This window comes from Sarcophilus harrisii, chromosome 6 (genome assembly GCF_902635505.1).
Source record: "Sarcophilus harrisii chromosome 6, mSarHar1.11, whole genome shotgun sequence".
Taxonomy (NCBI): domain Eukaryota; kingdom Metazoa; phylum Chordata; class Mammalia; order Dasyuromorphia; family Dasyuridae; genus Sarcophilus; species Sarcophilus harrisii.
The window spans coordinates 198,356,081-198,370,015 of record NC_045431.1 but is presented as its reverse complement, the minus strand read 5'-3'; the positions used below and the strand labels follow the sequence as shown (position 1 = coordinate 198,370,015).

Here is a 13,935-nt window from a genome sequence, read left to right as displayed (position 1 = left end):
GCTGGACTAGAGTCGGTTATCCTCAAAACCATCATTTGCAAGACTTTTTTTAGTAGGAAAAAAAATGTGCTCCAAATCTCAAACTGACTTGCACACTTTGAGCATGTCATTTGTGAGTTGTGGACTGATTACCTAATCTTGCAATATATAAGTATACACACACACACACATACATAAGCTTTTCGAAGAAATTTTCCGTAATCTTGACAAACACAACACCTGCTTCTTCTCCCTAGAGCAATAGCACTGAAGATGTAGGCCGTGGGAATGACATCAGCATATATAATCTAGGTAGCCAAAGCTCTGCCTTCCATGAGTAGGTCTCATGATTCTCCTCCTTGAGTAGAAAATAGTGCTAAGTGTTAAATGTGAAAGTTACCAATTACTGCCTCATTTGCTCTACCTGCCGTCCAGGAATTTTAAGTACGTGAGAACATTTTTATAAGCTGAATGAATAGATAATTAACATTAGCCACAGTCTATTATTAATATGTTGGCAGCAAGAGTGATCTCCTAATGCCAGTTCTGTATAATATAGGAAATGAAGAAAATATCAACAGTTTCCAAGATTATTACAGCTTTCTCGTCAATCTAAGTAGCTCAGACATCTCCTGGCCCAAAGTGTCTAAGTCGAGTGCACTTGGGAAGCGAACCCAAATGCAAGCTTATCTATCCCACATGCATATGTCAGTGAGGTAACCAAATGCACACTTACCCATCTGTGCATCTTATTACCTGGTTTTCATCTATGAGCAAGACTGCATAGATCCATGAGCAAATCCTCTGTGCAAAGCCTTTAACACCTGGCATTAGAACTTTCCATGAAGTCACCATAGGCACTGGATTCCTAGGTGCCCAAGACAGCAAATTCAAAGATTGAGAGCAAACTAATTCATCTTGGGAAGGCTGGTTCTGTCCACAGGCAACAACAGATCAGGAAGGAAAAAGTGGACGTAAAGACGTGGGTGTTTGTGGAAAAGAAAAACCAAAAAAATTGCTGTCAGGAAATAGGACAGAGTTTCATTTGTCTAAAAAAGCTGAAAAACATCAGGACTTCTGATGAGATCATAGAGAACATAACTGAATTGCGAACCAGTTTGGCGTCACTATTATTTTTCAAAAAAAGGACTGCATTTAGACTTTGCTGCGTTTGGATGGAAGAGTCCCAGCTAGCACTGATTGCATCTTCACCTTCTTGCTGGTCTCCCAGCAGCTGTTGGTCTTGGGCGTCCCTCTCCAAAGACCTCTTCCCCGGGTGGATGTGCTGTCCAACACCCCAGAGCCCATGTCATTCACTCAGTCTTTGTCTCTTCTTGCTGCCTGTCTCCTGCCATCATTAATCCCTTTTTACCAGCTTGCTGCATGCCCTGCAGTGACCCCTAATCATAGAAGTTACAGGTTATAATAAGAGGATTGCCAACCACTGCTTCTCCTTCCACTAAGGCCTCAGGGTCGCCTATCCGATTGCAACAATGGGAACAACTGGTCATAATGGGGAGTAGGCATTCTAACTGATTGTGACAGCCTCTCCTAGAGACTTGTGCCCCCGGGGTGTCTGTGGCCATTGTGTCCACAACACCAGCTAAGGGTTTCATATACTATTGACCATATATGATGACTCTGGTAGTGTCTATGCACCCACCTGCCTGCCCCAAGTCTCAATAGGACAAGAGCTAAGGCAGCTCAGTGTACCTGGAGTCAGGAAGTCTTGAATTCAAATGTGGCCTCAGATACTTACTAACTGGGTGACACTGGGAAAATCCCTTACTCTTTCTCAGCCTCAGTTTTTCTCATCTGTAAGATGGGGACAATAAGAGCACCTACCTCCCAGGTATGTTATGAACATAAAATTATAATAATAAAACACTTTATAAACCTTAAAGCACTATATAAATACTAACTATTGATAATTTTTGCTTACAAGTATGTCACACAGACGAGATGCCCTATGACCAGTGGTTCTCAAAGTCTGGTCCAGAGCATCCTCGGAATCTCTGAAATCCTTTCAGAGAGGCTACAAATTCATAATTGGTTTTTATTTTTAATGTGATCAATATCTATAACTATAACCCACATAAACAAAAACTCTTTGGACAGATGCTCAATCATTTTTAATAGGATAAAGATATTGAGAACAAAAGTTTGAGGACCACTGCCTATGACATTCTATAATGTAAATTCTTTTTTTTAAATGGTTATATCTCTAAGCAGAATAGATCTCTCTCTCAGGAGAACCATGGGGTGATCAAAAATAAACAAATATTAAGTCAGGAGAATAAGACTATGTTCTCTCTTTGCTTCTAGTTTCATAAAAGCCTGGATGTGAGATCTCTTTAGAGCAATTAAAAGTCTTCCTTGTGGAAGCAATCCTATACTATACCTCTTTACACCTAAAAAATAGCTTAGGTATTTGAGTTTCAATAGTTGTCGTGACCTTTCCATTTCAAACAAACTCCAAACAAAATTCAAAACTTGAGTTTTCCAATAAAGGAAAACTGATGATAAATTTTCTGTTCAAAATCTTATCCCATTCTACTGAGATGAGTATCCTTTCCCAAAGAATGCAAACAAACCTAACATTGGCCATTTTTGGATACTTTACAAGGGCTAAGATGCCCAAGCAATAGTACTTTGCACTAGAATGGCAGTTCTTAAATTTTTGGGGTTCCTTAGAGAGACTTCAGGGGATCCATGAACTTTGATAAGAAAAAACTTACATAATTATTTTTACTAACCTCTACCTGAAACTTAGCATTTCCTTCAATTATTTAAAAACATTATTCTAAGATGCAGTCCATGGGCTTCACCAGAGTGTCAAAGGAGTCTATGACACAAAAAAGGTTAAGAACTCTCTGGTCTAGAGATTCTAGATAATCTAAAGATCATGTCTAGTGATTTAAGCAGGAATGTGAAAAAAAAGTAACTTCAAATGCGATGTAGAAGCTTTTTATTTTCTCTGAATGTGGTATAAGGAAGAACTCATATAAGAACTATGCTGCACCGAGCATGAGACAGATACAGAAATACCAGTTGGCACACCATAAAGAAATTCCTACAAATTAAGGGACTGTGTCCCAGATTCTGTGGACTGTGGAATGAATATGACCTCAATTTGGGACCAGAAGACTCCGCTGTTTATGGGCTGGAGTACCTCGGTCAAGTTTCTTTTCCCCACTCTGGGACTCAGTTTTCTCATCTATAAAACGACTGGGATCATCTCCAGGACTCCTTTAGCTCTTAACACTCTGATGCTTAGATCTCCTTGAGGACTCTCTTTCTTTGAATACTCCAGACAAGCCATGGAGGGCATCCTGCAAATATAGGAGATAAACTAAAACATTCCATGGCAGGTAAAGACATTTGCTTCCACTAGGACAATGTCTTCTTCATAGTCCTTGCTCTCATAGCATAAGCAGGATAGGTGATGACACCCAATGAAATACAGCCTTTATTCCTATATTCCTGACACCCAGAGATACATAACTCACTCAGCTCTCATGAATTATTTTCTCTGAAATCATAAGTCCTTCATTTTTTTTTTTCATTTTTGGAATGTCATTGCCAACCGTGCAGAACAGTTAATTGACTGGGGGAATAATGGGAATAATGTCATTATTCCAAGCCACCTAATCTCATTTGAGGACTCAGGCAAAGAGTTAGCACATGAACCAATTGAAGAAGATTTGTTTTATTTCCATTTCCCAAAGTTAAAATTCTTCAGTTTAGTTTCTATGCAGCCCCTGTAATTGTACATGAAGGCCTATCTCCAAATCTCAGCCAAACTGTTAAGGACTTGCCTAGGAAAATGATGGAAGCATCGCAATCCCGTATCCTACCAAATAATTTCCCCAACTCTAATTCATTAGTGACTTATTCCAAAAACATATGAATACTTGCAAGATGGTTAATCCTCATTAAAAACTAAGATTACATGACATAATTACATGTAAATAAGAAAAATGAATTAAACTCTTACCCTTTCCTATGTCGGGCACTCCGTTGTGAATCATGTACACAATTAGAGTTATATTGCTAAGCTAAAAATATTGGTAAAGATCTAAAAATGACAAACAGTGCCTTTTAAATTAATGTCTTATTAGTTGAGTGAAGTACACTGACAAAGAATAATTTATGCTTATTCAAACTGCTCTCGACATCTTCAGGTGTTTCCAAATGAGCTCACAGAAGAGTGATTAAATGCATCTGATAACAAGCCACACATTGCTGAAATTACTTACCGCCTCATTTTATGATTAATTAAACATGTAGATTAAAGTTGCAAAAGAATTTAGATTAATGAGCAAGTTAAGTCTTGCTGATATAAGTGAATTGGGAATTGGATGCTCTGTGGAACTTTATAAACATGCATTTTATAATGAGTAAGACAAGGCTACATGCAGAATCCTGGCCACCAGGGCCTTTTGACGATGCAGTCTTTTTTAACATGGTTTGACAGCTTTCAAATAACATTCTACTATAGGCTTTAAACTTTGTGCATTGCTGTAAAAGACAAGGCTACATAACTCATGTACCAGGAGTGCGATTATTTCCAAGCTCTCCAAGGTAATGACCCCCTGTAGCAGCAGCTGCTCAGAAAAATTACAAGCTCAATTGTTATTTTAATCAGAGATAGTTTAGTAGTTAAAAGCAGTTATGCAACTTGTAAAATTATATGACATTTCATCAGTAGCTTCTCTCCAACACGCCTTCATCCAAAAGAAAAACCACAGCCTCCCAGAGAACTTATTAGTAAAGCAGGGTGCTCAGTCATTCATAAAAAATTCAAAGCCATTTATTAGTGTGGTTTCTGTGCAAGGCAAGGTAATGTTTAAATTTATGACGACTCTTATCAGCTCCAAGAGTATGTCAAAATATCTGCTGGGGTTTGCTGAGTATCCAATTTTTCTCTTTTAAGATCAGCTTTACCTAATCCAAGTAGCTTAGTCAGTGTCAAAAGCCAAGTTGGACTTTATGATTTTCCAGGGCAAAAGCAATTCAGGTTGTTCATAGAGATGTAATGCAACCTCAGCTGTGCAGGGATGATGAGGTAGAAGTGAAGTGAGTAAAAGTTGCTAAACTAACTCATGGTTTATAATAGATATGTTTTATTCCTACAACGGCAATACAATACCATTTATTGTACCTAAGCCTTACAGTACTCATGACCTGCTTCACACTACTATGGTTCCCACTGAAGGGGCTCAATTTGCCACCTAAAACATAACTCTAATTCCTTTCTTATATGATTCCAGAACTTCTACATGATCAACTTTTCCAGCAAGTAGAATCCTTTCTATTTCTAAGGGCTTCAACATTTTTTCTTGTAATACATGAAAAAAAAAGTAAAGGGAGAAGCACACAGAAAAATTGGTTTTATGATGAAGGCAGCAGTTGCGAATCATATTAACTTTATAGTTTTGTTTACCACATGGACATAATAACCTATTTGGAATTTCATATTAATGGGAATACAATACCTTTGTGGCTTTCATTGGACTTGCTGATTAAATGCCATTAATGCTATAAGAATTTGAAAATGTCTTTTTAAAAAGTTAAAACATGCTGTGTATAGAAGAGCCAACACAAAGTACTAACCTCTCCCTTTTAATTTGCTTATTTCCGCTTACTTTTATTCAAGTCAATGCCTTTCACTGAGTAATCTAAACCACATTTCATCACCATAGAGAGTATCTTTAAATTTACAAAACTCTTTTCAATGTTCAGCATCATGAATATCTAGGCAATAGGTGAAGAGAATAATAATGGATCCCAAGTTTAAGGTTGAAATGGGAGTTTTTTCTTTGTACATAGACTTAAATTCCTTTTTTCAATTCATCAGATAAAGAAAAATAGCACAAAAATATTTGCAAGAAAGCAAGGAAAAAATGAAATTTTTTTTTTTTTCAGCTACTCAGGAGCAAACTGGGTTGGAAGTTTCTTAAATGCGGCGCTCTTGAGTCCCAAAGTCTAATTCTGCAGACCTCCTAGAAAAGAGGACAGCTAGACAATTCTATCCTTGGAGGCGTGTCTTTGACTCTCACTATTGCTGCATCATTTCCAGGTCCCACTAATCACAGGGTGTGTCTTGGGTCTATTAATAATTTAATAAAAATTATGTTGTTCCTATGACAGACCTAAAATGCAAGGCAGATAAAATTACTTCCAGATGAAAGGGATTCTTTGAAAATAATTTTAGATCCCCAACATTGAGAGTATTTAGCCATCACACATGTCCATATTTTGAATAAAATCATCTTATTTCAGACATTTTAAAGGCATACTCCTATACATTTGGTAATTAGGAGTTAGAACTTTGTCTGTTATGTGGCGAACCAAATACAAAGATACTGTGTGATGAATTTAAAGAATATAAGAAGAATGATTTGTTCCATCTCAACTAAGCTGGACCAAGAATATGCTTTCTTCCATCTCCAGTGAAAAGTAATGATTTAAACACTAAGTGTATGACATCAAGATGGCGGTTTCTTGTTCTGCGTACCGTTGCTTTCTTTCTCAAAGGCATGCTTCTAAAACACAAGATGCTTGCCAATCCAAAGAGAGAGGCACAGTCCCCGGATTTCACTCACAGGCTTGGTAAGGTACACAAATGCCCACCAGAGACAGAAATGAGACCACTGAACTAATTTTCACAGGTGAATCAGCCTAGGCTTGTCAAGGTGAAATGCGAGTGCATTAATAGCTACAGTGCCACCACATGCTGAATTATTAATACTCTCAGGCTCCTTTGCTTCAGTCCATGCCAGTTAGACAAGGAGTGTGCTCTGAGGTTTATCAAAACTCAGCTTCTCAACACATTTCCAAGCATCCTAGAGGCAACATGACTTGAACTGAAACCAAGCTGCCTCCCAACCAAGCAAATTACCATCAGGACCCAGACTGAGGCTGATAAATGCAAAAGAAGAGCCTGTCCACAGGGAAGGCAGCTCTTGATTGCCAGTTGCCACCCAATGGCAGATCTTTGCCAGCTCAGCAGCCAGCGCAGCTGAGGTGCCAGGCAGGTGATGAGAGGTGGCTCTTCATTTGGCAGGAACAGAAAGACGTGCTGCACCTGTTTGCTGGGTGTGAAAACGCTTTGAAATATTCAGCAACAAAAGACTGAAAAGTGATGCTGAAAAGTACATCCAAATGCATCCTGTCTCATCCCTTGCTACCCTCTTGACTGGAGGTTTGATAGTTGTTTTTGCCAAACCAAAGGACTTAGTTTTCTATGAGAATCTCACCTTGCATTTTTTGGGTAAGATGTACTTTCTCAAAATGATCCATTTTCTACATTAATTATTCTGAAGCCACTTTTAAAGCTCCTGTGAGGCCCAAAAATGTTTCAGAGGGAAGCATAAACTAATAGCCATCATCTATTACCTATTTTGGGAACCCAAGGGATAAACTGTTAAAAGCCAAATGTTGTCACATCTTACACTTGTGTTTATATCCCACAATTTCTGTGATGAGAAAAAGAAGGGCGTGAGGGAGGCAGCAGGGTATAGTGGAAAAAGCATTGAATTAAGGGTCTAAAGACTGTGGGTCCTCCTTGTATGACCTTCAGTGGGTCACCTCACTTCCCAATCCTCAGATTCTTTTGCTCTACAATGAGAGTGATAATACCCAAAGGATTATTATTTAAAATCAAATGGGATAATAATGTAAAATACTTTGGAAAACTTAAAGTTCTACATAAATATAAACTGCCATCATTATTTTTATAATTTTAAACAAAAATAATATAATACCAATGAAATAGTATTCAAGTAGAAAAGAAAACATCATCCTCTCTCCTCAATTTGCACAAGATTTGTTTCTTTAACATGATTTCCTCAGAATTACATCCTTAAAATGCTTGATAAAAAAACCACAATCATAAAATAATTCCCATGGTCTTAATCATAGGTCAAAGTGGAAGAATTCAGGGAATGCAAGTGTGCATATGAGAGACCACCTTAAAGAAATCATAAGATGCACAGAATAATGTGGTGTGAAAAGTCATTTCTCCCACATATACTCCAGCAAGGAGAAAAAAAAGGGCACTATATTGAATAGCAAAAAATCCAAAGATATACATCAATAAGTGTCTTCCTAAAACTACAATAGCAAAAAGCCAAGAAGAAACCACAAATGTTGGAAAAGACATACCATCAGGAAAGGTAGTATAAGATCAAGGAAATGGCTCACTTAAATGGGCTTGGACAAGGCGTTACACCAAAACAGAGAGTTCTCATGAGGTAAGATGGCCCAAAGTAGAGCCCGGATGGGACAGGTCCAAGAGAAGATGAAAAACCACAGCAGTGCTTTGGCCAGAGACAATTAATTACAGAGCTCTGCCCACAGGAGAGATGGAAGCGTACAGTAGCAGCCCAGGAAATAGAAGGCAGGAAAAAAAACCTCAAATCTGATCATCCTGTCCAAGACTGGAAAGGAGGTGGAGGGTATCCTTGAAAAGAAGGGAGAGAATGATGAAATGAAGAAGAGAAAGAGATGTTTTAGAATGGAAGAACTCTTACTCTAATTATAGAGTCCCTGAAAATTAGAATAGGCCAAACAGAATTCAATAATTCCATAAGACACGAAATATTTGAACAAATAAAAAAGATAAAAAATAGGAGAAAAATGTAAGTTATGCCTATTCTAATCTCAGAATATAATACTTGAAAAGGCAAAAGATAAAAACTTATCACCAAAAGTAATTTACTTTACAAGCTTGAGTATAATTATATGGGGGGAGAAGGGAGGAATAATGGAATAGAAGACTTTCAAGCATTCCTGACAGAATTGAGTTGAAATTCTGAATTACAAACACAGATATCAAGAGAAATCTAGAAAGGCAATATGTATTTGAGCAATTGGAAGGGGCTTAATGACTAAAATAATTTTAATGGGGGAGAGGTACAATGTCCTGATATATTCAAGAATCACAGAGGGAATTAAGACAGAGTGAGTTAATATGGTTGTGTTCTGTTTTAATGATCTTTTAAAAATAGAGAATATGTACAGGCACTGTACTAAGCACCAAAGCCACAAAAGGAGCCAAAAGATAGTACCTGCCCTCAAGGAGTTTACAATCTAATTAGGAAAGGAATGAAAGGGGGGAAAAAGGTACACAAGAAGACTATACACTATGGAAGAAGGGTGAAGGAAGTATGCATCACGTAGAACTGACTCTTAACTGAATCTAACTAAGGAGGGATAATTTGATCTAGTCTCAAAAGAGAAGTATACAAAGATAAGAAAAAAAAAAGATTTCACAACAAAGGTAACACCAGTGAGAGAGTACATAACAGGTGATTCTTAAAAGGAAAAATGAAAATATTGACCATATGAAAAAATGTTAAAATCACTAATAACTAGAAAAGAGAAAAGTAAAACAACTCGGATACATCACCTCAAACCTAAAGAGTTGCAAAGATAAAAGAAAATAGTGATTGTTGGGGCAGCTAGGTGGTGCAGTAGATAAAGCATCGGCCCTGAAGTCAGGAGGATGTGAGTTCAAATGTGATCTCAGACATTTAACACTTCCTAGCTATGTGACCCTAGGCAAGTGACTTAACCCCAATTGACTCAGAAAAAAACAAATAAATAAATAATGATTGTTGGAGTAAACAGATAAAGATAGGCATTAATGTGGAGCTTTAAATTGTGATAAACAAATTTATACCCCAAAAATCATTAAATTGGGCATACCCATATTCTAGCATTACCACTATTAGATATATATACTCCAAAAATGTCAAAGAAAAAAATTAAGAAGTTATATATTTAAAATATTCATGGAAACATATGTATCTTATAGCAAATGAACTGGCAACTAAAACAGAGTGCCTATCAGTTGTGAAATGGCTAAAACCAGAAACTAAATGTGTGATGCTACACAAGCCACCTACCCTTTCTGACCCCCTTCATCTTTAGAATTAGGGAGCTGAACTAGATGATTTCCAAGATCTCCTCTAGCTCTAAATTTGTAATAATATGAATATGACTATTAATTATACAAGTTACTATTTTGATATAACAGGAAAAACATAGTGATGACTCTAGGATCTCCAAAGCATCAACAAGGCACAAGCTCTGTAATGTCTTAATACGGTGGAAAGGTTTGGAGTATAATCCTGGCAGCAGAGAGTGACTGCTTTTTGAGGATCAACCTTGTTAAGGAGAAAGAAACTCATCACTGGTATACTGATGAATTATTTGGTCACGTCAACTCAAGAAATAAAAGCAGACACAAACCTATCCTCCGTTATGTAACCAAATTCTGTTCTATATTAATAATGGTCATGCTGTGGGAAAGGGCAGAAGGTGCTAAAAAGGTTAGTGTTTAGAAAGTCTATAAACATTACTTTCACCGTTGATATTTTCCATGTGAGATTTTTGTACAATAATCATTAAAATGACATGTTGCTAAAGAAACTAAATCATCTAAATATTAAAATTTTTGCTATAAATGAAATAAAATGACAAAAGGAAGTATCAGATCATTGAATCTTCTACATAAAGGGAATAGAAAATTTGTTTTTTTTAATCATGCATCCAAAAGCAAAAAGAAATGTGTGAAATGTACCAAAGATAAAGATGTGCATAAAATAAAGTAAAAGAAATCTAAGAATTCAATAAGCCTCTGTGAGTTAAATCAATATATCTATTAACATTTGTTGACTTCAGTGCAAACTTGAGTATAAGGAAGAATGGCCAAAAAAGTATTGGAAAATGTAAATCAAAAAGCAAGAAATGGAAAAAGACCAAAAGCTTCTAGACAGCACAGAAGTCTCAAAACTATATGCCATGAATATTTCTTCAAGAAGAAGAATGGTAAACTCTGAAAATGGGGAAGACCAAATAGTGTTACCAAAAAAAAAAAAAAAAAAAAAGAAAGAAAGAAAGAAACAAAACCCGGAAACTATTGGTTACTAATTGGGAGTCATATTTCAGTCAACTAATCATGATTAGATGATCAACTTGTTTTTTCTACTGGGCCTCTATCCCAAAGAATCATAAAAGAGGAAAAGGGAACTACATGTACAAAAATGTTTGTGGCAGCCCTTTTCGTAGTAGCAAGAAACTGGAAACTGAATGGCTGCTCATCAGCTGGAGAATGGCTTAAAAAATTATGGTATATGAATGTTATTAGAATATTATTGTTCTATAAGAAATTATCAGCAGGGTGATTTCAGAGAGGCCTGGAGAGACTTATATGAACTGATGCTGAGTGAAATGAGCAGAACCAGGAAAGCATTGTACACGGCAACAACAAAATTATATGATGATCAATTCTGATGGATATAACTCTTTTCAGCAATGAGGTGATTCAGGCCAGTTCACATGGTCTTGTGATAAAAATTGCCATCTGCACCCAAAGAGAAGACTGTGGGGACTGAGTATGTTTCACAACATAGTGTTTTCACTCTTTTTATTGTTGTTTGCTTGCATTTTTTCTCATTTTTTCCCTTTTTGATCTGAATTTTCTTGTGCAACATGATATTGCAGAAATACGTATTGAAGAATTGTACATTTAACATAAATTTGATGATGTGCCTTCTAGGGGAGGTAGTGGGAGAAGGGAGGGAAAAATTTTGGAATACAAAGTTTTGCAAGAGGAAATATTGAAAATTATCTATGTATATGTTTTGAAAATAAAAAAATTAAAAAGTTTTAATAAGTGATACTTTATAAATGTTTAAAAGATGATCAATTTATTGAAGTAAAGATCAAAATAAATACCAAATTAGTTAAAAAGAATTAAAAAAATAGAGAGAGATGTTAAAAAACAATTCCAATCTATTCTATTTAAATAAGATATTGGTAATTTTAAAAAACTGGAGGGATGGAATATAATGGATTAAAGAATTGACATTGGCATAGATTATTATAATTTCTTAAGAAACTCTGTTCTAAATTAATCAACATAATGAGAAAACCAAAAAAGCCTAACTTTAATCTGCAAATACTTCTTTCCATTGCCAAATGGATAAAACTATCATGCAAAAAGGCAACATTAAACAATCATTTAGAACAGAAACTTGTTTGTAAAAAAAATCTTACAGAGGAATGGTAGAAAATTATGACCAATATTATTTCATAAAATAGCAACAAGTTGTGGGGGATTTTGTAGATAGTATGGTAAGAGACCTAATTAAACCCAATTACCCCAAATGTAAGAAAAAATGAAAGGGCAACAAATTTGAAATAAACTGTCCAAATTATTATAATAAACTATTTTCCCAATTAATGATAGTACAACTATCAGTTGGACTCCAACAACATACCTCCTACAGGATGTCATATGAAAGAAACAACTCTAAGGAGAACAAAAACAAGAACAGGTACACTACACAAAATACAAAAAGAGGAGGTTCATGCTAAAGACAACACAAATTTTAGGGTGCTAAGGAATCAAATCTCAAGATAACTAAAAGAGGAAAGAATATCAAATGCCTGGATCACTACCAAAAAATCAAGGTGACTGATAACATATCAATAATCACTGACCCATATGCTTACGTTCTCATGTTTGCAAAACATGGGAATAATTTATTTACTTAAGCATCACAAATATTCTTGATGAAACTATTCTAGTGACATTCACACAAGTGAAATAACAAGTGGCAGAGAATACAATGTACTCACTCTTACTGATTATTTAAAAAATTAAAAAGGCATTTGATTCAGCAGGGCAAAATGTCTTGAAGATTTTTCTCCAACAATATGTCTCCTGGAATATTTAAAATAACCCAAAATTCTTTGAAAGATGGTAACAAAAGAAAAACATTGTTTGCCAGGTTCTGTTTAAAAATATCAAGTGATAAATAAAATATATGCTCACCAAAACTGATTAATATCAGGGTCCTCAAACTTTTTAAATAGGGGGCCAGTTCACTGTCCCTCAGACTATTGGAAAGCCAAACTATAGTAAAAACAAAAACTTTGTTTTGTGGGCCTTTAAATAAAGAAACTTCATAGCCCTGGGTGAGGGGGGATAACGAACTGCCTCAGCTGCTTCATCTGGCCCGCGGGCCGTAGTTTGAGAACCCCTGAAGAGGATAATCAATGCAAAATCTAAATAGAGGAGGGGTTCCCTTTAGATATAAGACCTTAGTACTCTGGTTTGCAAATGACAATGCACTAATTGCATCAAGGCCTAGAACACTACAAAACTTCCTAAATGAAATTCATGGTCACTCAAAAAAATTTAGTCTGATTGTTGACATAGGAAGTAAAACCAAAAGAACAAAGAACGTCTGCCATCTCTGGAATTCTTTGGACAGTCCATACAGCTACTCTTTCAGTATGTCTATGTTAGATGGGAAGTCAGCAATAAACTGACCTCAAAACTGAATAATAGAAAGATGGATTGGGAAACTGCTGAGTGCTTTTAATAGTTTTCTGAGGCAAATTCTTCTTAACAATGATAATCTTTCAAGACACTACCTGACTTCAATGAATGTAATACCACCATCTCCTGAGTTATAGGTCATCCCAAGAATAGTGGAGTAGATGATGAGCAGGCTACCGAATATTAGCAATTAAGAATCACACAGAAAAAACAACTTAATATAACAAAAAGGTATTTTTGTTACCCAACTTGGGGGCTCTAGAAAGCAGAACACAACATAACTCTTTGCATGTTGTCTCCCCAAACTTCAGGCTCTTTAAGGCTAAGGACCATCTTTATCTTTCTTTTTTCTCTATGATTTAGCACATTACCAAGCTCAAAGTAGACAATTAATGCTTGTTGATTTGACTGAACCAGGATCATGAATAAGCTTGGGGAAAAAATAGTTGTACAATAAATGCTTGTGGAATGAATGGCATTTGTGATCATCCAAATTCCAGCTTCATAAAGTTTTTCCATAAGGTTTCTCTGATTTAGTTCATTCAGGGGTTCATCAGCTTATTTTTTTTAATGTTGTGGACCCCTTGGCAATCTAA

At 36.0% G+C, this 13,935-nt stretch overlaps 1 protein-coding gene across 4 annotated transcripts in view; it reads right to left on the bottom strand.

Annotated features, from left to right (window-relative positions):
* Window positions 1–13,935, bottom strand: part of SOX6 (SRY-box transcription factor 6) — a 633,323-nt gene that overhangs the window by 497,476 nt on the left and 121,912 nt on the right. For 2 of the 4 annotated variants that reach the window (XM_023506259.2, XM_031942055.1), the window contains exon 1: window positions 736–1,551. The exons of the other annotated variants lie outside the window; for them this stretch is intronic. Coding sequence is in view for 1 of the 2 variants with exons in the window: in XM_031942055.1 (XP_031797915.1) it covers window positions 736–746 (11 nt within the window). In the remaining variant the exon portion in view is untranslated. Of the gene's footprint in view, window positions 1–735; window positions 1,552–13,935 lie in introns of those variants that run through there. 4 annotated transcript variants of the gene reach the window in all.